Source organism: Lampetra planeri, chromosome 4 (genome assembly GCF_965212315.1).
Source record: "Lampetra planeri chromosome 4, kcLamPlan1.2.h2, whole genome shotgun sequence".
Taxonomy (NCBI): Eukaryota; Metazoa; Chordata; class Hyperoartia; order Petromyzontiformes; family Petromyzontidae; genus Lampetra; species Lampetra planeri.
This window is the reverse complement of record NC_136110.1, coordinates 22,475,201-22,500,998: the sequence shown is the minus strand read 5'-3', so window position 1 is coordinate 22,500,998 and position 25,798 is coordinate 22,475,201. Positions and strand designations below refer to the sequence as shown.

Here is a 25,798-nt window from a genome sequence, read left to right as displayed (position 1 = left end):
CTTAAGCGAGGTTAGTCCACCCATCACATTTCATTGTTTCTTTAAGGAATATTGTAAAGCTAGTTGATGACAACGAATCGACGCTCTTCGCCCCTCCATCCCAGCATAAATAGTCGCTCCAAGCCTGGGGCGTGCCATTCAGACTCTGCCTTCTCGACAGACCTGTTCTCCACCTGAAGACGGCTGCTTGCGTTGTGGCCGAAACGTCGTGAGAATTATTTTATTATGTTTTATTTTTATTATTTTCCTTCTACGTGACTTTACCGAAAGAACCAAGAAAATGAATCTATGATTTTGAAAATGACATGCAGATATGCAATAAGACATGTAATGAAAGTTCACACGCATGAACACAACTGAATGTTTTTTTAAATTCCGCTTTTATTCTTCTTAACAGGTGCAAATTCCTGGCTTGCAGCTGTAACATTTTACATGTATAAGATTCAACTTCACAAGATGTCAGAGTCTGGCAAGACACACCGATGCTACTGTGGGAATTGTCAATTCTGGTGAAAGGAACAGTCTTTGTTCACGTCTCAAGAGAAAACACAAAGTACAAAAAGAAAAATACATAAGTTGTACAACGAAAGTAAGTTAGTCTTCATCACAGGTTTAAAATGTGCAGTTTTAAAAAAACATTTACCAACTTAGACATAAATAGGTAGCACAAAAAAACCAAGACAGAATGAGTGCAAATTCACGAAGGAAATGCACTTCAGAATGTGTTATAAAAAAAAATAGTCATCATAACATCTCTAGTGCGCTTCCCATGCTATTGGCACTACCGACATAAAACAGATGTGTGCGCGGGGTTAAAATGAAAGTTTTTCCATCCATTACTGAAGAAGGCTGGAGGGGGGGGAAGTTAACTGCAGTAAACCACCGCACTTGGTAACATGGTGGACTTGCGTCTACGCGAAATTAATCGAAACGTTCCGGGAATAAACGACTGAAAACATTTAATGCTGGAACGCCCCCACCCCCCCCCTCCCCGCTGAAGCTCATACTTGAGACTTGTAGGGATGGCGAATTATCCAGGATGTGGGAAACTGTAAAGGTCACAAACTTTAACAGAGTTTAGTGATTTAGTTGGGCCATTGACAGATTTTGTGACCTTGCTCATTATCGAAAACAAACTGATTGAGAGTCCTCATATGGCCTGCCTCTGGTGTTTTTTGGACAACTTTCCTCGAAATTCACAGATCTGCGTTCACTTACTGAAATTTGCCTCGAAGCATTTTCCATTTTCGGCACGGAGACCCGCACTGTGCGACACCCATATATTTAACTTAAATACGTCTCCAAAATGGAAAATCCAGTCAAGGGAGTCTGTCAAGTTTACACAAAGATATTGCAAGTGCCATTTGTCCCCCAATAACTGTTTACGTTTAACTTCAAACGTGTCCAAATTTTTCAACGTTAAGTGCACATTAATCTGAGAGTAAAAAACGTTCCGTCGACTTTACATGGGCGGGTGTTTTCACCTGAATCACCGAGTAAGTTATGCCCCTGGCTGACTGCGTGTGCAAGCTTGCATCGGAGTTGTTGCTCTCTTGGCTTTGCGTTCACAAGGTGCTTATCCCCTCCCCCGTGGCTGTCACTATCGGTGGCGGGATCATGACGATGTAATATATTAAAGAATAAAAAAAAGGACAACCCATCCGGGTTTGTTCTGTACGCTCCTCAAGCACCTCTGCAAGCTGCAGACGAGCGAGGTTTGTTCAGTACAAGCCACACTTTCCCACGTCTGCCTGTGGACACAAGAAGAAGAAATAACTTTTCACGTGTGTACAATAACCAGTGAACGTGGATGTGGTGTAATGAACCATCCAATTTAAGCGCGTGAATTGACTGTAATTCAAGGATGGCCTCTGTGGTTCACGGCAATGTTAGGATGTGCTGTTTTTCTTTGAGATATACAGCAAAATATTGGAATGAGTGGCTTTTGCCATGTGGGGCAGGGATTGTGTGTGTGCGTGTGTGGTTTCTCCTGGGCATGTGGTTCTGGGTGGGTTAAAGAGGCCTATTTAAGGTGTTGCTTTCCTCGTGTAATTTGAGTAGCTATAACATTTTGGAATATGGCCTTTATGATTTCTAAATCTTTTTTTATTTAGGCATCAGTTTGTAAGAGTTTGGAAGGCTGCAAAAATGTTTGACCGATTCAAATACATTTTCCTCGTCTTGAAATCCGAGGCATAAGGGGGCAACTCATTCATGTGTAGTCTGGTTTTATCTGTTACTTCTCTCCACCTTGTCCATATTGTCCCTCATTGCAATGTTTTGTTTTGTTCCATTTCATTCATTCCACGATGCATAAGTAAACATTTCCAGAGCTAAAAAAAAAAAATGTTTTACTTGCGCAACCAATCGCACGCATGCATTGCGAGCGCAAGAATCGATCTCATCCAATGAATGCCGAGTTTGAGGAATGGCGTGGCGTTTCGGAGCGTGCGTCACACATCGTGGTTGCGTGCACCATCGCACCGATGTGCGCAAGCATTCGGCGTAGCAGGGCACGCGCGGTTCACAGGGTGAGACTGCGCGTGGTGTTCACATGCACAACGTACGATGGGTCGTACGTTTCCGGTGTGGTTCACTCGTGGTCAGCGGTGGCTAGAACCTCCGTCTCTTTGTGCACGACGACGCGAGTCACTGCCATGTCTGGATGCTGCTCTTTGGCCTCCTTGATTGCTTGGGCTAAGGCCTATTCCCCAAGGCCACACACAAAGGCAACGATTCACCAGTTAGCCTTACGGACAATAGGGTCAAATGCTGCGAGTATACACACAACATGGCAATAACAACCTCTAGAGACACAAAAACAATTGCTGTTAGAAACAACTTATTAGGTCTATTAAAAGGCAGCAAAACCAGCACTAAGCCCAGCCACCTTGGTATCTCAAGTTCAAATGGCACGTTACCTGGTCGTGGTCAAGGTCCGAGTCGCCGCTGATCACAATTCTCTTCTCGATGCGCGTCTCTGAGATGCCGTCTTTCACAGTCTGCACGGGCACACGGCGGCGCATCAACGCTTTGGACACCGAAGCTGTCCGTACTGACACACACGTTCTTGTGAGAACAAACACAATGCACTTAGGGATAAGGCTTTGATTGATAAAAAGGCACCATCGTCTCAACCGCGTCAATGCCCTGCTAGTCTCACCAATGGGACCCCAGTAACAGACGTCGCTGTGCAACATAAGGTGAAAAACGTGGTACTGTTCTTAAACGGGCATTTGTCTGCAGGTAGGGGGGCGATGTTGCTATGGGTTTGAAATTTAAGAAATGTGCGAGTCGTTGATCGTACGCCAAGTCAAAGTCTCCCTGCTCGAGCAGGCCTTGGTAACGTGCTCCTCTCCTGCAAGCGGTGGGAAATTCCCCATTCGCATGGCGGGAGTCGGTTTATACACGACGATACTAACTAGCTTCTCACACGTTGGTTCTTTATTTTATGCCCGATGCTGGAGTTCTAAATCGGCCAGGTGGAACGAGCATGGATTCAAATCGCCGCTTTTCCGATTGCGTGTCAAGTGCCCTGCCATAGGTGGCCACTTGACACTCAAGTGCAGCCGGGTGATTTCAACGGAACACTAAGAGGGTGGCAAGTCTGATAAAACTTAACACGTAATAGTGAAAAGAGTAAGACACATAGTCTGCGTGGCCAAAATAACAGAGGGATGAAGAAACAACAGGACAAGCAAGTGGGAGAAGGCACAGATAGGCGATAGGATGGACACACATTAATTCCACAGGACGGGTTAATTCATGCCGCAACAAGGAGGCGAATTTTGTTCGATTTGCAACGCGTCCATCGTGTGTCATTGGCCCACGTTCACCCTGCAGCCACTAGAAATGCCACATGGAACAAACAACGGCAAAACACCCATGTGCTTAATGAATTGAGACCTTGAGCCATGACAATTCGTCCAATAATTTCAGCGAGGTGAATTGCTACCTGCCGAGCAGACACCTTTGCAGACGTACAATGGCATTGCAACGCGCAGCGTCGTGTTTTAAGAACGAATATTGTAGATTTTTTGTTTTGTTACACCAGTTTGTAAAGCCATTCATTGCAAAATACAATATTTCAATGCATATAAATGTAATCGCGGTGCAGTTCTGTTATGTCAAATTAAGTTTCGACTTAAAGCTTTCGTGACTGCGGGGATTCATCTTCTTGGTTCTTTCGGTAAAGTCACGTAGAAGGGAAATAATAAAATAATAAAAATAAAACATAATAAAAAATTCTCACGACGTTTCGGCCACAACGCAAGCAGCCGTCCTCAGGTGAAGGCCAGGTCTGTCGGGGAGACAGCGTCTGAATGACCCGAGGACGGCTGCTTGCGTTGTGGCCGAAACGTCGTGAGAATGATTTTATTATGTTTAATTTTTATTATTTTATTATTTCCCTTCTACGTGACTTTACCGAAAGAACCAAGAAGATCAAAGTAAGCTGTCACCGCCGGTGCAACAGCGCCCTCAGGTGGTTGTGTGTCGCGTAGCCAATGCACTCTGCAAGGCACCACCACGCGGGGCAGCTCTGTCGGCAGGTTCAGAGTATGTTTCTATCTCCCTGAATTCACCCAACAATATACATGGACCATCTCGTCCCGGTTACGGGGAGCGGTTCTGTGCGAGAGCCATTGGTGGGAATGTGTTTTGTAGACTGGGGGAAATATAAGGCAGGGATTCATATTCTTAGGTTTTTTCGGTAAAGTCACGTAGGTAAAGAAAATTAAATTAATAAAAGTAAAATAGCTGTATCTCACTTGATACAGCTATCGTGCTGTGACGGTTCCACCTGAAGGCGGAAGCTTGTGTTGCCTCCGAAACGTAGTGATTTTTATTTTATTTTTTATAAATTTACATTTTTTACCTGCGTGACTTTACCGAAAAAACCTAAGAATATGAATCCTTGCAGTCACGAAAGCTTCAAATCTAGAATATAAGGCAGGGGACCGGTGGATAAATGATCAGAGGCTTCTGCTATGGGAAGATTGAGAAAATTTGAGTTTCGAATCGTAATCTTTATATATCCTGGAGCGAAAAAACTATTTTTCACAGATGTCTAGAAGGGGCGGGTCAAACTTAAATCAAATATATCTTATCTTGTATATTTGTACTTGCATTGTGTACCCTAGGCTGTCTAACAAGAGTCCAAAACCTTGTGAAACGGGGAAAAACAGACTTTCAGCCGGGCAGGAGCGCAATAAACGTGATTGTCGTGATAATTAAACTAAAATTAACTGTGACACCACTGCAATGATGTCACCAGCAAGCTCTCGCAATGGCTCTCGTGACATCACCACTGGGTCAAAGTATTAATATGTACGAGTGCTGTCACATCGTCATCACTATGACGGCCCACCTGAGAGAAGCTTTAAAAAGCTCATTAACAAGGTTTTCAAATACTGTGTCAGCCACACATCGCAGGTCGTACCTACGCAAGCAATTAATTTCACGGACTGGATCTTACTTTACGTTTTAGGGGAGCAGAATACAGTATTTCATATTGGCCCATGTAGCGCGGTTCCAGGCAGCCAAAGACTAACAACTTGTGTTATTGTTACCCGGAGGTAACAGCACATGGCACGTAGCAAACATTTACAGTGTTTGAAGAGTGTACCAAACATGTTGTCTTCGCTTAAAATAAATAACGATGGAGTATTTTAAACGACTGTTGTTGAATCTGCTTGGTTCTTTCGATAAAGTCACGTAGAAGGGAAGTAATAAAATAATAAAAATAAAACATAATAAAATCATTCTCACGATGTTTCGACCACAACGCAAGCAGCCGTCCTCAGGTGAAGAGGACGGCTGCTTGCGATGTGGCCGAAACGTCGTTAGAATTATTTTATTATTTTTTATTTTTATTATTTTATTACTTCCCTTCTATGTGACTTTACCGAAAGAACCAAGAAGATGAATCCCTGCAGTCACGAAAGCTTTAAATCGAAACTGTTGTTGAAATCAAGTTCCCCATAGCCTTTGCGAATGGAGATCAGACATCCCTACCTTGGTGATGTGTGTAGTCATTGTGGAGCTGGAGGTCTCGGACGTGATGGTCTGTGCACTCATCAGCAGCCCTGGCTTCCCATCATTTTCAACAATATCCTGCGCACAAAAGATACAGATAGATTCCCCCCCCGTAGCTTTAACAGACTTTTGGGGAAAGTGCTGTTCGCGAGCACCTATGAAGGCCGGCATGACACACGAGGGGGTGGCCAACCAACATCACAAATATTTGTCTCCCGAGTGGCGATGTTTACACATGGCGACAATCACACCAGGTAATCATTTGAGGCTGAATCAACCTAGGGGAGGCCCAGAACCGGTCCAGATAATTGTCACCGGTGTTGGCCGTGGGCGGGAATCGAACTCGGATCGCTGAGTTCGTAGCGCAGCGTGCTAACCGAGACACTACCGTTCCTCACAAATCACAGATGCACGAACGTACACATAATCACGTGCCAGCATTGTTACCCCTGATGCGATACTGCAGACGTGGGAATTTCTGACATTTATTATGCATACATCCACTATAAACATCGCATTGACCTTGCAGACAATCTGTAATTAGTTTCTTGCTCTTTTCTTCCCCCTCTTGAGAAAATCGGAGAGGACTTGAGCTGAATAATCAACTAATCTTCCCATTTCTTAATGCGAATCCCATGTAAATTTTGCATTATGGGAACAAACCATTCACCTCAATACTGGTTATAGGTTTGGATATTACATCGGCACACTAAGGAGTGCTGTGAAAGTAGAGCAGATGATGACCGACCTTGCACCCCCTCTGGAGGCTGAGTATGTATCGCATCAGCCAATCAAAAGCAGAAATCCACCGCTATAAGGTGCCACATTATGCGTTATTTTTTATATACATTGCCGATTAATTAGGAAAATATTTCTTACATGTGTGATATTACACACAATCGTTCTTTTACGGATATATGCAGCATTCTTCAACTAAATCTCGACTTAAAGCTTTCGTGACTGCAGGAATTCATATTCTCTGGGTCTTTCGGTAAAGTCAAGCAGATAGGTTCAAAGAAAATTAAAATAAAACTACCATGTTTCGATCACAACAGAAGGGATCGTCATCAGGAGGCATCGCTTGTGTTGTGATCGAAACGTCGTAGTTTTTTTGTTATTTTCTTTAAACCTATCTACGTGACTTTACCGAAAGACCCAAAGAATATTCTTAAACGAGGAATGCACGTGCTGAAAACGGACCACTCTGTAATGTAATATGCATTTTTGTACACTTCATGACATTTAGTCTTGCATTTTTTCCCATAAATGTCAGCTAGGAACATTATGTCTATGTAAAATTAGAGTTCTCTTTTGGCAATTTCGAGTTAAGTAGCATTTCCCAGGAACGCATCCCTCACATATAAAAGTGGAGGATATTCCTGCACTTCAAAGATAAACCATTTCTCAATATACCGAGCACATGTAGCCATGAGACAGAGCATCGGTGTCTGTGCCGCTATTATAAACACGACATGACAACGCGTGCAGGCATCGCACTTATCGCTGCAGCGTGGAACCTTTCAACCGAAATAGCAGTTGATCAAGAGCGGCGGCTCTAACAAATCCTCACTGCCTGTGATGGGGGTGCAGGATGGGTACGAGGACAGATGGTGGAAGGTGTGAGCAGGTAACTGTGCAAGGATGGGTACAAGGAGGGTAGGTGATAAGATGGTGCGAGCAGGTACCTGTGGAGCCTCGTAGGTGATAGTTTTCGTTTCCGTGGCGACAATCGGCACATCGCGGGTGGTAATCTCCGTACCGGAGGCCGGGGAGGCCGAGTTGAAGCTCATGGTCTCAGTCTGAACCACAGGCGGCTGCGTGCACCAAACGTGGGAATGGGTGTGAGTGCACGCACAAAGACCCCCCATCCCCCGGTAAAGCTTAAACAGAATGTCTGGGAAAGTGCATTTAGTGAGCACATATGAAAGCCGGCATTGCACACGAAGGGGGTGGGTGGACAGCACCACACCTGTCCGCCTTTGTCTCCCTCGTGCTGATATTTACATATCGCACCAGGTACTCATTCGAGGCCGAAATGACCAAGGGGAAGCCCAGGACCGCTTAAGATAATCGTCACTGGTGTTGACCGTGAGCGAGAATCCAACTCGGGTCGCCAGGTTTGTTGTGCAGCATGCTAACCGCTGCACTACCGCTACCCAACACATGCACGTACGCATACGTACAACAAAAACAGCTGTCAGTCGTCACTCAGTGCTGGTGACATCACCACGGCGCTTGTTCCAGGCCAGGTACACTCCGAGGCCATGTGAAGTGTCGAAGGCTAGCTGACAGGTCACGGGACAAACCCAGGTGGCCATGGGTTGACAGATGACTGGCAGATGTACAACCTGTGCCCCCGACTGAGCCAACTTGCTGCATTTCAGCTGCCCGATGCTCCACTCTTTGTTGTGAGCGTCGCTACTCTGCCCTCCCGCTGCTGTTGGAGGGAGACTGCCTCCAACTGCCCAGTGGCGTCCTTCACAATACCTCTCTCATAGAGGCCTTTCTTGACACCACTGGTACCTGTCTTGGGCACCAGCTCCACATACTCGAATATTGCATCAGTCCATCTCTTCTCCAGCCCATGCCGTGCCTATTTAGCTTCCTATATCTGGCCAAATAGAAGCTGCTTAGGCATGCGGTGGCTGGGCATGCGGGCTACATGACCGAGCCAACGCAGCCTTGCCCACCAGTGGAGCTCACTGATGGGAATGTGTCCAGATCTTTAAAGGATTTGTGAACTCCTCAAACAGATAGGACCTTAGAAACACACACACAGCTACATGCACACCCACAAACACAATGCGTGGACACATATAGATACAAACATTAAGCGTAAGAGACTTTAAGGGCAATTTCTGAAAAAAGAAAGCACATTAATTCTGGAATAGCATATTATCTTATTACACTCATTTACCAAGAAAGGCCTCATTGAGTGTTGAGACTTTTTAAAGAGAGTACTACCAATCTTGATTTGAAGCTTTCGTGACTGCAGGAATCCACTCTTTGGTTATTTGGGTAAAGTCACGTAGGCATGGGCTACACCCATGAGCTACACCCATTTCAAACCTTTAAAACAGTCTGCATCAGCAGCAGGCCATGCTTTCCCACCTGATGACGGACGCTTGTGTTGCGCCCGAAACGTCGTGATTTATTTTATTTTTATACCTACGTGACTTTACCGAAAGAACCAAAGAGTAGGGTACTACCAAGTTTTCACAGAAGGGGGCAATGATTTCTATGTAAGTTCCAATTGAGTAATTTTGAGAATATGGCAACTTTGGACCGAGACACCGGTGCACGACGGCCTGCTCTTGCTCATGACATCACACAATCCTTAAGGTCCAGTGCGTGGTTGATACACCTGCAGAGTTAACCTTTTCAGTTCCGAGACGTCTGCAAGTTGCAGGGTGGGTCCTGTTCACCTCTGAATCTCGGAACCCACAATTGTTTAGCGTAAATTTTATTTAGAGAGGCGTAGCGCCATGTTTTTAAAAGACATATTTCTCTGCGGTGAGTGCAGTAGAAGACAGGACCGCAACTACTATAGCTGGCGCCAAACTGTACCACACGCACTCCCACGTGGCCATGTGGGAGTTTCGGTACTGATAAAATTAGTTTACTTTAGTTTTTCTTTTTGATGATGTACATGTATCGGAAAGGAATCTGCAACGAATGGCAAACTCACACGTCTCCGACCAAGATGCTTGAGGTACGTAAATCGGGGCAAAGGCGAGGGGGGGACACGACACTGGGACAGCGCCATCAGTGAAACGCGCCACGCAAGAGCAACGCCCACCTGCTCCGGCTTGTCCTCAGTGCCGTTGGCGAGCGGACCCCCCCCCGGTGGTGCGGTGTCAGCGTTGGACTGTTTGGCGGCCGGGCCAGCCGTGGCGGGGACTCCGCCCTCGCCGGAGAATCGCTTGTTCCAGTCGGCGTCCGCAGTCTGCGGGGCGCCCAGGAACGAGCGCTTGAGCTCCGCCAGGTTGGCCTGGTGCCGCACGGCGTGCTCCGGCTTCTCGTCGAGGCCCTTGTGGGTGCGTGCGTTATGTAGGATGGAGAGCGTATGCGTGTACACGTGTGCGCGGGATGATGGGTGTGTGTTATGCAGGAGGGAGGGTGCATGCACGTTCACGTGCGTGTGGGATGAGGAGTGTGTTATACAGGAGGAAGCATCCATGCATGTACAGGTGTGTGTCATACAGGAGGGAGTGAATGCGTACACGTGTATGCAGGACAATCAATGTTCGTCGGATAGTGTGTGTGTGTGAGGAGCATGACGTTCCGTGTAATGTACACAAGATTGAGTGGATAAAAGTGTGGACACGATGAGTGTGTGTACAGGGTTTGTGTGCGCACATAAGGAGGCAGACATTTAGAAGTAGTGTGTGTGTGTGCGAGGGGAGAATGGTGGGAGAGATTTCACAATTAGCAGCAACAAACACATGCATTTTCGCAATACAAACTAAACTATTTTTTATTTTACCAGGTAAGGCCCACGGAGCTATATTGCTAATTTTCAGAAGCGACCTGGCCACAAATGATAGCTCAACAAAGTGGCTTATCACGTTGTAATATATAGCAGCCAAATACTCTAAATGCATGTTGATTCTAAATGTGGAAGGAAAAACTGGAGGACCATGGGAAAAATCCACACGATCACGGGGAGAACACGCAAACTCCAAATATACCAGGTGTCAGGGTCGGGATTGAACCCACGACCTCCTGTACACCAGGCGAAGTAGTTAACGTCGCCACCGGGGCACCACCTTATACCCTTAAAGCTATTTGTTCCACACGCTAAGCACACCATTAATATTCAACAAAATCCACATCACCGCAAGTTCAACAAGTAGCAGAGTTAATAGCACAGCCGCTCTGAACACGTGAAATGTTTCTGTTAGGAAATTATCGAATGCCCCGATGAAGCATTTTATGCAAACATTTTTTTAAATAGCTTGTTGCGTCAACACAGAGCAGCATAGCGTACCTTTAATGACTTGTAACATTATGAGACCTCCTTTACCAGTGGCAAAATATAGTAATAGGTTTTTACCCTTTCAACTAGTACAAAACTGACACCTTTATACAAGGGATCATGTTTGCAATAACCACAACACAAGCAGTCAAAATGCAAACAAAAAGAAACAACTCTGATAATGATATGCACTGTCCTTGAAGTTGATTGGTCCACACAGTGTAAATGCTTACCCCGAGCTCTCAATACTCTGATAGTGAGCTGTTTTTTGAGTTGTACGCCTTTTGGCGTCATCTGGTCCAACACCAATGGAAACTAGGCTCTAAGAAAAGCTGTCTCGGGTGTGGACCAATCAACTTCAAGGACAGTGCATATCATTATCAGAGTTGTTTCTTTTTGTTTGCATTTAAACTGCTTGTGTTGTGGTTATTGCAAACACGATCCCTTGTATAAGCAAGTACCTGCAGGGTCTTTCAAAAATCAAATAACAAATGTAACCTTTTAATAACTCTACCTGTTTTACACCTTCACGGTGTACACTTGACGCCTAGCAATTCAATGCACGGTTGCGATGTTGTTGTAATTCTATTGAAGATTTTTTATTTATTCATGTTGTTGTGAATGTGGCAACCTTAAAGCTATTTTAACCCATTGTATAAATCATCATCAACCATTATCTATCCACTGCTGGATAAAGGCCACCCAAGCAACACCCCCACCCCCCCTCTTCTTGTTCTACATCTTCATTACATAATTTTGATCGCAATCCACCTTCAATAACTGCCCTCAGTATATATATGAGACAGGCATAAACAGATATATATAGACGTCTTAAGCATCTGAAAACAAATGTTGAGAGGGATACAACTGGAAACTTCACACCATGTACGCAAATAGAAAAACATCGATTTTTCCAAATGCGATTTATCCACATGCAAATGTGTGCACGTGTCGTGAGGTTTAGTATCAAAAATAATCAATCAGGTACGCCTTTTGGCGTCCTCTGGTCTAACACCGTTTGAGACGAGGCTCGAAAGCTGTCTCTGGTGTGGACCAATCAGTTTCAAAGACAATGCATATACTATCAGAGTGTGTTTTTGTTTGCATTCTAACCACAAGTATTGTGGTTAATGTAGACATGATTCCTCGTAAAAGTTTTCAGTTTGGTGTTTTAACATCTCAGCACCTGTTTTGTTGCCAGAAAAAAGGGGAAAACCTATTCTCATATTTTGGTACTGGCAAAGGAGGTCCCATGAAGTAATCAATCATTATACCCATATAATCTAAACACGAAGTTCACATGTCAATGCCAAATTTTGTTAACAGCCTTTGGATAATGATAACTTACTCTTTGGTTCTTTCGGTAAAGTCACGTAGGTAGAAATAAAATAAAATCAATCACGACGTTTCGAACGCAACACAAGCGCCGCAAGGTCACGATTTATTGTTTTATTTCTACCTACGTGACTTTACCGAAAGAACCAAAGAGTATGGATTCCTGCAGTCACGAAAGCTTCAAATCAGGATTAATAATAACTTGCGATCCTGCAAACTCAGGAAAGAATACTAATTTGATTACAACTCACATTACTGATATTAACTGTCATGCAATGGAATAAAGATTTCTGTTCGACGTTGGGCTTCATAAAACATGTGTCCACTTCACAGAAGTCTGACATACGATCCATAATGTCCACAAGAGTATTCCGATCTTTGGTACGATGTCCTATTGAAGAGCCTCATGTCACAGTGCCCTCCAGCACTCGACTGGGTCACTATTCTTGGTTATTTCGGTAAAGTCACGTAGAAGGGAAATAATAAAAGAATACAAATATAAAACAATAAAAATTCTCACGACGTTTCGACTGCAACACAAGCAATCATCATCAGGTGTGAAATCCACAGCAAGAAAATTTGAAAAAAGTGGCGGTTTGTCCTAACGTCAGCACCATAGACAGCAATTTGGCAGTTGGCCAGATGGGCGAATACATCTATGATCGGAAAAGAGGAGGGGGGAGCAGAAAATGGAATGTGGTCTGAAAGTAACCGTAAGCGTGAACACAATCAATAAAGACCCGAAATGGTTAATCAAATCCTTCCAATGATTGCTAAGCCAGAATCCATCTTCTCGGTTGAAATTGTCTGTGTTTGTATATGGGAATAGCCTCATGAACGAACCTCTCATGGTAGCCAGATGGCTTGCAAAGAACCTCTGTCTTGGATAAATCAATGTCATGTGAGCCCACTGAATTATAACAGTCATCTGGGTCACTATTATTCGTCGCTAATAAACAATTACAGGAGGGACACTTAGAAGCGCTGACATAATTGACCCCAAGCCAGAATGACGAGTGGCTGACGTACAGAAGCACATCAGGCTTGATTAAACACTTCAGGCATTTATATTCGTAACAATAATCAGCTAAATTTAGAAAGACCCTGTGATTGGAATAAATACCAATGCGGACTCGGATAAAAAAAATGGGGGGAAAAAGCTGTACAGGCAAAGCACAACAGCAAAGCAACTCAATAAGTGAAGAGGTGGTTGCCTTTTTAGCACATTTATATTGCTTAACATTAATTGGTTTAATTAAGATGTCGGCCTGTGTATAATTAGTTATCTAAATAATTGTGCATTGCCGTGCTTAACAAAACATATTTTCTGCAAAGACTTTACCCGTTTTAGTTGAAAATACTGCACTTTTTTTTACACATAAAATGGGTAAATCGTTACCGGATGGTATATGTTAAGAGACACTTGACTAGCATCGCTAACATCACCGTCAGATAATTGGCATACGTGTTTACTGGCTTATAATAATCATAATTCACTGTTGCATTTGCTAATATGAGTAGGAGGGTATTCACAGCACCGTAATACGTATGTAAGCAGCATTGCATCCAAACGTGCTCCTTCGATGCATATTTATCCCCATGCCCATTATGCTGCTTTGGGCAAAGGGCTCTTGTCCAATCATTGCCAATGATGCACAGCAATGCGGTTACCATGACCACTATCGTTACCACCTGCAGGTGAACACCGGAACAGGTGGAACGGCCCATTTGTTGAAGGCCACAGGGCAATAGCTTTTAACACTGGGGAACCATTTATGTGGAAGCTCGCTGACAACACCGCTTAATTATTAAAAAGGCCCACTTAACAGGCATTTCTCGCCCAGCTTGGGCTATAACTCACTTTCATTCAGAGCCACGCAATCAGACAACCACGACTCCACCGAATCACTCCACACGGCAACGGGTTAAAAAAGCAGTGGCTCCCAACCGTACGCTTGCACACACGTAAGCAGAGTAATAGCAAACTGACCAGAACCAACAACTGTTGGATTCGTTGCCAACAAAGACTCCACTAAGTGAGGGAGGTTATGCCAATCAAGCGGTGTGTCATTTTCTTGGTTCTTTCGGTAAAGTCACGTAGAATCGAAAAACAGGTCCGACAGACCTGTTCTTCACCTGAGGCCGGCTGCTTGTGTTGTGGCCGAAACGTCGTGATAATTATTTTATTATGTTTTATTTTTATTATTTCCATTTTTCTACGTGACTTTACCGAAAGAACCAAGAAGATGAATCCCTGCAGTCACGAAAGCTTTAAATCGGTGTCATTGTGTACACGAGTACGATTTCGTGCGTTTGTACAAGTGCGGTATTTCAAGCATTAGCGGTGTGATCACTGTAAGGGCAGGGCGGCGTGGACACAGACGTGCACACTATGTTAACGGCCGAGAGCAGTGCGAAATAATGAAACGTAATTGCGAGCGAGTGCGCTCTTAGGCACTCATGATAGGCGATGTCAAAACGTCCAGGATGAAGTCAGTTATGTGCGAACAAGTGACCGCTTGTGTGGACACAGTAAGGGGACTGCAAGTGCGTGCGTGTGTTTGTGTGTGAGCACTGCTGGTCCTGTGGGGAACGGTGGCGAAGCGGTTCGCGGGCTGCACGCCGAACCCTGCGACGCAAGTTCAATTCCCGCTCGCAGCCAACATTGGTGACGAATATCTGAACCGGTTCTGGGCCTCCCGTAGGTCGACTCAGCCTTAAATGAGTACCTAGTGCAGTGTGTAAACATTGCTACTAGGAAGACAAAGGACATCCAGAAGTGGTGCTGGCCACCCACCCCCTCGTGTGCAGTGTCAGCCTTCATAGGTGCTCGCTAACAGCACTTGCTTCAATCGTCTGTTAAGGCGACACGGAGGGGGGGTTGCCTTGGAGGGTCGTCAGGCAACAGGTTGGGACCCACAGGGTTAGAGTGTTAGGGCAGCATGCAGATACACTAGGAAAGCGTCGGCACAAGGTGCTGCGTACAGACCTCCAGCATGAGCCTGCTATGCCTAACAAACACATTTTCACCTGCCACTCTTCTGCTCGGATGGTTCTGGGATGAGACACAGTTCATGAAAATAAAATAAACGCAAACTGCTTTGAAAAATCTGATGCAAACCTAGGCTGTGTGTCACGGGCTGGCCAAAGGGAGCGTGAATCTTCATTCATAAGAACAAAAGACTTTAAAGGTCAGGCAGGAGCGCAAGTTACATGACTGCGGACACACTGCACTGAAAACGCAAAAGCGTGGAGCTGCAGTTTACGTCATCAGAGGGGTCCCAGGCCTTGACTTTAAAGTATTTTTCCTCCTTAACAAAACGTCAAACTCGTGCTGAAAGTGCATGCATGGCACACAGCCTAGGTACATTGTCTACAAGAAAACAGCCAATTGTTTTTTAGAATTACGTACTTGGCAAATGTCATCAGTCACACACTTACATAGCAAGCGAGTCTCAAGATAAAGTTTCAGGAGAAACCATCGACACAAGCTAATAAGAAACAGCTCCAAAAACCAATAGCACAAGGCTCTTCCAGTGCCTCAATCAACATTATCGACTCTTGCCTGATCTGGAGATCAACATCTAAAATTGTACACCTCCACTTTTGCATGATGCTACTTGCTGTCGACTCAGAACTGGGTAAAACAATTGAGGATGTTGTTATTATGGGCACTTGTCATTGTATCAGGGGCATAGCTAAACATCAATATACATGGCTCACCAGACCATGCGGTTTCAGGCATCACCAAACTGTGATTGTGCAATTTCTCTGCAGTATTGCGCAACTGCAAACTCAGTGTAATGGTGCCGGTTGATTGTGACCGTGCTGGTGATGGTGTTAATAGTGTTTGTATGCGTGCGCCTTTTCCATGAATTAACAACAGTTGTGCCACCGGTGGTGACGTTGTTGATTGTGTTAATGACGGTGGTGTTCTTTCATGGAGGGCGGTGGTTGTGGTTGGGAAATGGTGATGGACTGTACTGCCGTGTGCCATGCTAGCTGGACATTCCGCCGATTGCGGTGTGGGCCAAGGTGGTCATGAAAGTCGATGCCCATAAGCACGAGGTTTGTTTTTGCCCCCCCTCCCTGCTAAGTTTTAACTCTGCGATCTGAGACACAGGCTCAGTAACCTGACACATGCATCAGTGCTCCAAATCCACCCCGGCAACTTAAAACATTTCTGAAGGATAACAATCTGCAAATAAATATGGAGCGTAAACAGACGTGCAAACCGCATTATAAAAAGGTCCCAGGGCCGCACAAAAGAATTAAAAGTAATTGGGAGTGTGTGCGGCATTCGTAGTGCTCGTTTCAGCTTGGCGTCTAATCCTGCCAACCAAATGCACTGCAGAGTGGAGAGAATGTCAGAACTTAAAAGCTGAAGTCAATCAAACTATTATTCTGCTCAAACACACAGTAAATTAGCAATTCCTTCGCTTTTAAATCCCCATCAGCTACAGTCCATTGACGTTATTGAAAATGACATGAGAGAGCAACCACATCTCAAGACCATCACCACGTGAGCAATTCATTATTCAATGGTGTGGCTCCCACTGTTTAAAGTGTGACTCTGCTAAGCGTTTGAGAACTGTCATTTTCAGCTCACTAGCGACCATTAAAAGAGGCCAGATAGAATGGTCAGATAGAATATTACTCGACTTGGCAATTAACATTAGGCGAGTTTAGTCATTAAGTCTCTGTTGGTTTTAGACCATCCAGTGTATCTCTTCGTGTAAAGATGGTTGCAGGCTAACCAAATATGCATTGTAACTGCCAATGAAGGACGTACGAGTTGTGAATAAACTACTGGCGATCAACATTGTAGCAGTCCATCATTATCATTAGGTTGGACGGGAGACATGATGATGGATATTATCATTTAAAAGAAAATAAATCATTCTTTCTTTAGTTTCAAGTCTATCACAGCCAAGCAGTAATAGTCGACATTTCTAACTAGGTTAGAACCCGCTAATGAGGTTAGGATTCAAATTATTTTTTTGTACAGGGCGATATGAATCTTGTCATAACATAAATTATATATATTTAAAAAGACAATGCGTTAAGCCTGTTCACACAATTTCAGGGTGATACAGCCTTGAGGCAGTGGTGGAAATTACACATTCCTATGGCCCCACAAGGTTATCCTCGAACATAACACTTGGCAAAAATGGATAAAATAAAGCAGAAAAAAACAAGTGACGGCAAGATGTGGTGAGATCGCATTATTCGCCATAATGACCTCTTGACCTTGATTACTATTGAGATATGTCATCATTATTACAAAAGAGAAAAGAGCACAATCATGACAACTACAATATTGCAATCAACAGAGCGTAAAAATCACTCTCGAACAATAAATAAAAATCACAACACAAAGAACAAATGCAGCAGGGCAAACGGTGTGTGATGCGGGTTGGAGCAACCCAGTAGCTTTCCACACACCTCTCTCCCCGTGGGGGGCGTCTGGCTGCTGCCGGCTTTCTCCCCCTCCCCCTCCGTGCTCGTCTGGTCGTTGGGCGTGGTTCCATCCTCGGGCGTTGCCATAGCCACCGAGCCGCCCCCCTTGCTGCTGCCGCTGGGAACCTTAGCGGCCCTCGCTCCGTCATCACCTTGCCGCCGCTGTTTGTCGACGGCGGAGGGGGGGGCCTCGTGGGGTTCCGCAGAGGCCTTGGGGACGGCCTCCACCTTCGCGGCACCGTTGGAGTCTACGGAGGGCGGCTGCACATCGCGAGCGGCTGCGCCGTCCAGCGACACCTTTTCGTGGTCGCTCACCATGGGCGCTGTGGAAACACGACCATCGACACAGTGACACCTCCAATAATAGCGCTCTTTCTTCCGTTCGTTTGTCACCGTATGCGACTCGCACGCTAGGTGGTGCCAGTGGGATGGTTGACGAGACATAGCGATAAACAACAACAACAAACTATTTAAACTAGCTGAATCAAAACAAACACACGTTCTTTTCATTTCCCAGTTTTCCATAGAAAATTTTCCAGGTCGCGAGCTGACTTGAGGTGGCAACGTAATTAGCAGCTTTCATTCAGAAGCGGATAGAAAACGGCGACGATGAAGACGACGAATGCCAATCGAGTGGCGGACGCGAGGGAAAGGAGAGCCTTCTCCCGCACCTCTGATTAGCACGGTTGGCTACGTACGATGCGAAAGAAGTTCAACATATGATAATTGGTTCTTTACCCTTCTATCTGGCAACAAAACTGACACCTTTTTTTTTTGTTGCCAGATAGAAGGGTAAAGAACCAATTATCATATTTTTACTGGCAAATGAGGTTCCTATAAAGTTCAACATACATACGTACCGCGGTCCAGGCTGCGCGTGCTCGTCTTTCGTTTGCTCGACGAGCGCTGGAACGCGGGCGCGGGGCGGTCAATGGCGGCGCTCATCTGCCGCGTCTCGGCCTGCGTGCGGCCGCTGTAGCGGAAGCGCGAGCCCAGCGTGAAGATGCGCGACTTGGGCTGGGGGTCGGCCGACACCAACCTGCCCGGGGGCGCGACGCACAGCAACAGAAGCAGCAGTAGGGGCACTGATCAGACACGTTGGCAGGCACTGACCAACACGTCCCGTGAGAATAACCGCTGGCGATCCATCTCAACACAAGCTATGCCAGCGATTGCTTACTATACCCCCCCCCCCACCCCCCTGCGCTTGTGTCTGACCACTGACCACGTAAGGACTCCACCTTTGCTCTTCAATACATTGTCATGATTCGGGGGGCTGAAATTAAATGTTTTATCCATTATTTTTCTTCTTCCTTGTAACGTTTTGCTTGCACCTGTTTGCATTGTGTCCCATTTGCTCCCTAATTTCATTGGGGTCATTAAAATAAGTACCACTAATTAGTTGGCGAAACTGCGTTGGCAATAATGAACAAGCATAAACAACAAACCCACGTTTGTCAAGAACATTGCCTTTCTTAGGAACACTTATAAATCGGCAAAATAATATATTTTATATTTTTGCCAATCACATAGTTTTACTTTGAAGACAGCGGTGTTGACAAATGTGTTTTTTTGTAAAAAAAAGATTACAACCCCAATAGGGCAGTTACCGAGTTAATCAATGCAAAATGTATTGAAACGATTTGTTCACCACTAAATTAGCTGCTCCCTGACGCAATACTTTGGTGTCCCTTCTTACCGGAAGAAAGCGTGGTGCTCAATGCAGGTCTTCCACAACCGTTTGGCAGCTCTGTGCGTTGGGAGTTTAAATCCGATGGTGCTCTCAAACTGTTCAAACTGAATGACAAACGGCACCAATCCATTCAAGTGTTAAGGCGATGCGTCGGCAGTGTTGTACATGCACAAATAAACTCAGCAATTTTCGATTTAAAGCTTTCGTGACTGCAGGGATTCATCTTCTTGGTTCTTTTGGTAAAGTAACGTAGAATGGAAATAATAAAATAATAAAAATAAAACATTATAAAATAATTCTCACGACGTTTCGGCCACAACGCAAGCAGCCGTCCTCAGGTGAATAACAGGCCTGTTCTGGAAATAATAAAAATAAAACATAATAAAATAATTCTCACGACGTTTCGGCCAAAACGCAAGCAGCCGTCCTTAGGTGAAGAACAGGTCTGTTCTTCACCTGAGGACACCTGAGGACGGCTGCTTGCGTTGTGGCCGAAACGTCGTGAGAATAATTTTATTATGTTTTATTTTTATTATTTTATTATTTCCATTCTACGTGACTTTACCGAAAGAACCAAGAAGATACACTCAGCAACTTCATCGATGAGCAACGTAAATCTCTACACCTGCCCTTTCTGCTCTAAAGATCTGTCACTTCCCAAAATGTAAATTATGTTTAACTTCTTTCGCATTGTACGCAGCCAACCGTGCTAATCGGAGGTGCAGGGGAAGGACAAACAAACTAAAAACAAAAAGCAAATCTAGAGAAATTCGTTTTCAATCTAGATTTAAATCTTTGTTTTCAATCATTCATCTCACTTGGCACATGTCTCACGGGGGACTGCTCGCATTGACTTCACCTATTACACTGTAATGAGAGATGTAATCTAATTAAGACTTTAATTACATTGAAAAATACTTTAGTAAAGTGCCTTGTGCATAATTTCGGCGAAGTAAAATTTAACAGAATATTCTTAAATATCTGAACGACGGTTGACGTGCAGTGTATGTTTTTTAAACACTGCGTAAAACACGTACAATTACACATTGAAGGAGAACATCATGTAAATTCAACAAATATGTCAACATTGATGTAAGGGAGTCGGGTGACATAGGGTGAAAAAACGAATATACTTAAGTATTGCAATATTAAACACTATCCATAGTATACTTGCCGTGTATAACATTTGCAACCCAATGTACAAATGTCATGCCAAAGCGTTTGTGAACGTACAAAAAAATGTGGACGTTTAGTCCATTGGCAAACCAAGACTGGCAAACCAAGACTGGTAAAGCCCGAAAAAACCTAAGAATATGAATCCTTGCAGTCACGAAAGCTTCAAATCTAGAAGCCAGGACATGTTCGGATATTACTGGCTACTGATGTTAGCCAGGCAGGTTACTCGTGCAGTGTGCTAATCACTATGCCACTGCTCAGCCCTCGAGAAAAAAAAAAAAATCACATAATTAAAAAATAAACTTAATCGCAGAGAAATCTGTTACATCCGAAAGAGCTATTTAAGTCCCCCTCTGGCTGCATTTGAATTTTGCATCGATTATGGCCGTTGGGATTTAGACGTAATATGTAAACAATTACGGGTAAGGAAAGATCTCGTCAAGAAGATGCTTCTCCAACCATCGTCATTTCATAATCAACGTTTTTGGGTTTAGATCGCGTTATTTATAAATGTGTCGTAACCCTCCACCACCCGACACGGCCAATCAGTAAAAGTGTCACGTTGACAAAAGACAAATAGTTCACTGCTTTAGTCCACCGGTGTGTTGAAGCGTGAAACCACAACATTTACAATTTGAGTACGTTGATTATGAATAATATTGGTCGCGAAAGCCTACGTGTTAAACATCGTCATTTCACTGCTATAAAAAGGCAGAGTGCCAACCAAACTTCTTTTCTCTGGACGTGCATGCTCAAACACTCCTGAGGAGTTAACCTCAGGAATTGGGATGTGGCCTGGCAGGCATTTAAAGGACTGGGGATTAGCTGGTCGCAATGTCCAAAGATAAAATTAATATGATTGGAGAAAGAATCTTCGAGGCGAGAACTTTCATTACCTATAATTTGTTTCAATATTAACATGGATTTACGCAGCAGCAGCAGCAACAAAAAGAGAGATGCAGCGGCTACACCAATACTTACGTTTCCTTTTGGGTCGAATCGTGTAAATATCAGTGTCGTTAACCCACCACAACTACCCGACACAGCCAATTATTATGAATAATATTGGTCGCACCTCGCCCGGCCGGATCTTGATGTAGAAGTTGGTGCGTTTGTATGAGATCTTGAGGATCTTGGGCCAGGCAAAGCGGTTTATGCGCAGGCGGTCCCGGTAGATGAGCAGCCCGTTGGCGCAAACGCCCAGCATGATGTCCAAACCCTCCGAGTCCTGTCGCACACGGTGGTAAATGTAGGCATCTGGTCGTTAATTATTCGTTGCGGACTCCGCATTTAGGGCAGAAAAATGGAAAATGAAATCACATGTCATTATAATGCTAATAAGCGGCATCATCAACAGCATCACCGTCATCAGCAGTATCATTTATAGGTTAGATGACATGACCACAACCCGATGGGAACTCAAAAGTGGCTGTTCCAAGGATAAAATATTAAAGGCCTTCGTTCAAAGTGGTTGTGCAGAAGGGCCATTGTCCAAAAACAGTTACCTGTACATATTGCTCTCCACTGCCTGAAACGCGAGCCACTCGCGCTGTGGTCGACGAGCACTCATTTAGCTCAAAGTTCCAACAAACGCAAAACCACCAGTTACTGAAGAACTGCTTTGTAGTCCTTTCCCTTGGTGGAACTGGTAGCTGTGCATCAATTATTGCGGCCGTGTGGCAGTGCACGTTGTCATGTTGGTGAAACTCTTCGTTTTTCCGGCCTGCGCCAATGTTTCTGTTGCGATGGGCTCGCTCGCAGTTTACGGATTTGAATTTGTTTATTTCAGCAGTGGGAAATGAGAAAAGCTGATGAAGTTAATAACGCATGATAAAAATCACTGCTTTTCTTAACAAACACCGAGTTGGGACTATTCGCATAATTGGACTCAAACTAATTACACTATTGAAAGGCGTATGTCAATAATAATACGCGCTAATTCCCTACAAATGTACTTGTGTTTACTGTACAAGCCAAACAAAACTCGATAAGGATGGCATGGGAAAACAAAGCACCCTGCCCCCGACTTCCTCCTCTGGGCTCCGCTTAATTACCACAATGCTCAATGATGCAGAGCCACTGAACACATTGCGCATGCAATTTACAACTATCATTAAATATCCCGCAGGCTTAGGGTTTTGTTTTGCTTTCATTAACGACACCCTGTCTGGTTAATGCACAACCCACTCCATTCTCATGGAAATGCATGTAAACATCTATCACAATTAATGCCTAATGCATTCCAAGGCAATCAATCAACCAACAAAGACTTCATTAAAAAAAGCATTCTGCTAAAGGGGATAAAAAACAAATTCCCAGCTTCTCCAAGTCACAACGATATTGTGAGTAAAACGTAGCTTTAGACATTCCAAAACTCGCCCAGCCAAAATATAGCATCCAGGGGATTGACTGTGGCTCCAACAATTGTTTTGTTTTACACAATTGATTCATCTAGTAGAGTTATTGTCTGGTCAATTCAAATATATATACACACACTTAATTGGTCTCATTGGGAGGGCTTTTGATGTCATAATCAGTAAGCAAGCATATATACTGAACATAACTTAACAGGCCACCAACATTCCTGGGCAGAACAAGATAATTTGACCTATGCAATAAATGGATAATCATCGCCATAGTCTACTGAATGGATCTTGCAGAATGCATGAGCCACAGCGGATGATGCACAAGCCCAGCAGACAGCAGCTTCCTTCACATGTCAATGCTGACAAACCAACACTGTCACGTACAACGTGTTGGGCAATTCATTTGTTGGTGATGTGAAACTTGGGGCATGCCCCTGTCACCCAATGCCTTCATTCTCTTGAGTCAAACATCCATTTTATTGAGTAAAATCCTTTGCTAAACTCCAACAGAAATGACCCAATCAAACAACTGGTTACCAACACTCTCCTGGCACTGGGATGCATTTGAGTTGTGGCGTGCATGGCTAGTTTGCGGTGCTATTGCTGACCATATTGCATTGTTAAATTGAGACTCATTGAAGAACCATACTCTGACTCACAACCGTGCAGTATTTAACAAGTAAATGTTCTCTATTTACACAAGTGCCGATCAGATGGAGTACAATAACCATTGTCTATGAAATGTCTACGGAACTACGTAAGTATGAATTTAACTTCTTAGTTTAGTGGTGGGCAATTTCTAAATTTGGCATTTGAAACAGGAAGCCAACACAAAGTAGCGTACTAAAAAAAAATATCACGAGTTCTTGAGTGTTCCGCATTTGGTGATGAATCTCTGTTGATTTTTACTGACGAGCCTTTAAAAAACATTTCAATGCGCTCACCCCCAAGGTGAACTTGGCCATCTGATGGCTTCATTGGCAACAACAACAACGTCCGATGTATATGCAGCACAAAGGGATCATTACAACAATAAGCAGGGACACCATTCCCAATGAAGCAGACTTCACAGGAGCTGCTCACTCACCCGGGCATGGTGCAGATCCACCCCGTACATAGACAGCTTCTTAGCATTCTCCAGAAAGTGCTGGTCAGCTTCTGCAGGAGTCATGTTCCTGTGACACACAGCAGAGGGGAAAATCAGATGATGGCGGTGACATTAGAGATGGCGATGGCTTATGGAGGTCTTCATGCACCAGTGGATTGATCATGGCTGATGATAACAGACTGCAAAGGTAGGGATCGTGTTGACAGTTGTACACTTTATGGCAATAAGCCTAGGTTCATAAATTGATGAAATGGCCAACACAAAAACCCTGACGATTTGGTGCATATTGATCGTAGCGGAGATGTTGGCACACTGGTACCGTTGCTACCACACTCCTGCGTCTATATACTTCTGCAACGACTACAACTGCTGCTGCTGCCCCTACTGCCGATAACGGCTGATGCCGCTTCTGCTGCCAACTCGACCGTTCATGCTACCACCACCAGAGCTTCTGCTACGACAGCGGGCATGTAGACACGCCGGCAACACACCTGTGTGTCTTGTGCAGCTCCACGACCTTGTCCTCCAGCTCGGGCGTCTGGTTGGGCGCGAAGCGGAACTCGGACGCGTAGCCGGGGCCGTGCTCGTCCGGCTCGTGGTCGCCCAGCTCCGCCTGCAGCGCGTACGAGCCCAGCACGGCGTGCGTGACGAACGAGCAGGGCAGCCGCCCGCTTGCCACGTCCTCGCGCAACTGCAGGCAAATATAGTACCTGGGGGAGGAGGGGGCAGGCGGATGACATTTCACAGGCTAAGTACACGTCAAACGCGCGTGTGGGAACAGAGGCATAGCATCGTTGGCTGGCATGGACCCAGATGAAAGGAAATAAATGAAGAACCCCTGCCTCGTATGCCGTCCCCACCACTCTTCCTTGCCCTAGCCCTTCTGACCCGTGGGCCCCAGTGCATTTACACCGCCTGTATACCAGATAGCCATGTCAAAGCAGGGCATAGGAACACATTTGTGAGCCTTACAATCATTTTGCTCACGATTCAGAGTAGAGCCTTACAAATGTTCATCTTTCGTGACCGGTTCCCATTCATCCACTGCAGTGGCATTTCACTCGGCACTGATGAGCATGTGAGCTTACCTGGTGATATCCTCAGTCAGCTGTGCAGGGTCTGGAGGGTAGAACTTGGTGTTGAAGATGAACGTCCAGGCTCCTGCTGTGGTGCAAAGCATCAGAGTCACAACCGTAACCGACTGCATGTCAAACTATCATTGACAATTCCGATATGGTGCTAAAAGCACAAACACAGTGAAAAGCAAACAAATTAACGGTGGTTGGGCTCAGCAGCAAGGGTGGATTATGGTTCGGGATAGTGCTCAAGGTGCTAGTGCCCTGGCCCCTTCTACAGTATGCATACTTGGCCAAGCAAAACCACAAACAGCATCTTCGTCTGCGGTGCTCACAGCTCTCGGTCCTCCATCCAGCGAAGTCATAGGGCAAAATGCACCTCTGTCTGCACCTGTCCACATTGAAAGTTTGAGCCATCTAGGCACCGATTGGCTCGTTTGGTTATGGCAAGGGAAAGGGCGAGTGGTGGGCATCTGTGCTCAGAGCGGTCTCGCTATTGTTGTTCGGATGACTAAACTACAATCGGGTGCAGAGCTTACACTAGCGGACCTGACTGGCTCATTCAGCTAT

At 44.9% G+C, this 25,798-nt stretch overlaps 1 protein-coding gene across 6 annotated transcripts in view; it reads right to left on the bottom strand.

Moving 5' to 3' along the window:
• Nucleotides 1-361: 361 nt before the first annotated feature.
• The window catches only part of LOC144717845 (protein 4.1-like), a 61,367-nt gene continuing 35,930 nt past the window's right edge, over nt 362-25,798 (bottom strand). For 2 of the 6 annotated variants that reach the window (XM_078593545.1, XM_078593548.1), the window contains exons 6-19: nt 25,241-25,316; nt 24,644-24,862; nt 24,132-24,219; nt 21,754-21,906; nt 19,509-19,606; nt 18,670-18,848; nt 17,795-18,132; nt 15,339-15,404; nt 9,836-10,066; nt 7,722-7,850; nt 6,016-6,114; nt 2,922-3,002; nt 2,568-2,704; nt 362-1,751 (exon numbers count right to left, since the gene is read on the bottom strand). In XM_078593545.1, coding sequence (XP_078449671.1) covers nt 2,594-2,704; nt 2,922-3,002; nt 6,016-6,114; nt 7,722-7,850; nt 9,836-10,066; nt 15,339-15,404; nt 17,795-18,132; nt 18,670-18,848; nt 19,509-19,606; nt 21,754-21,906; nt 24,132-24,219; nt 24,644-24,862; nt 25,241-25,316 — 1,868 coding nt within the window. In that variant the 3' untranslated portion in view covers nt 362-1,751; nt 2,568-2,593. The remainder of the gene's footprint in view (nt 1,752-2,567; nt 2,705-2,921; nt 3,003-6,015; nt 6,115-7,721; nt 7,851-9,835; nt 10,067-15,338; nt 15,405-17,794; nt 18,133-18,669; nt 18,849-19,508; nt 19,607-21,753; nt 21,907-24,131; nt 24,220-24,643; nt 24,863-25,240; nt 25,317-25,798) is intronic. The other 4 variants (XM_078593547.1, XM_078593549.1, XM_078593546.1 and 1 more) reach the window with 3 other exon arrangements.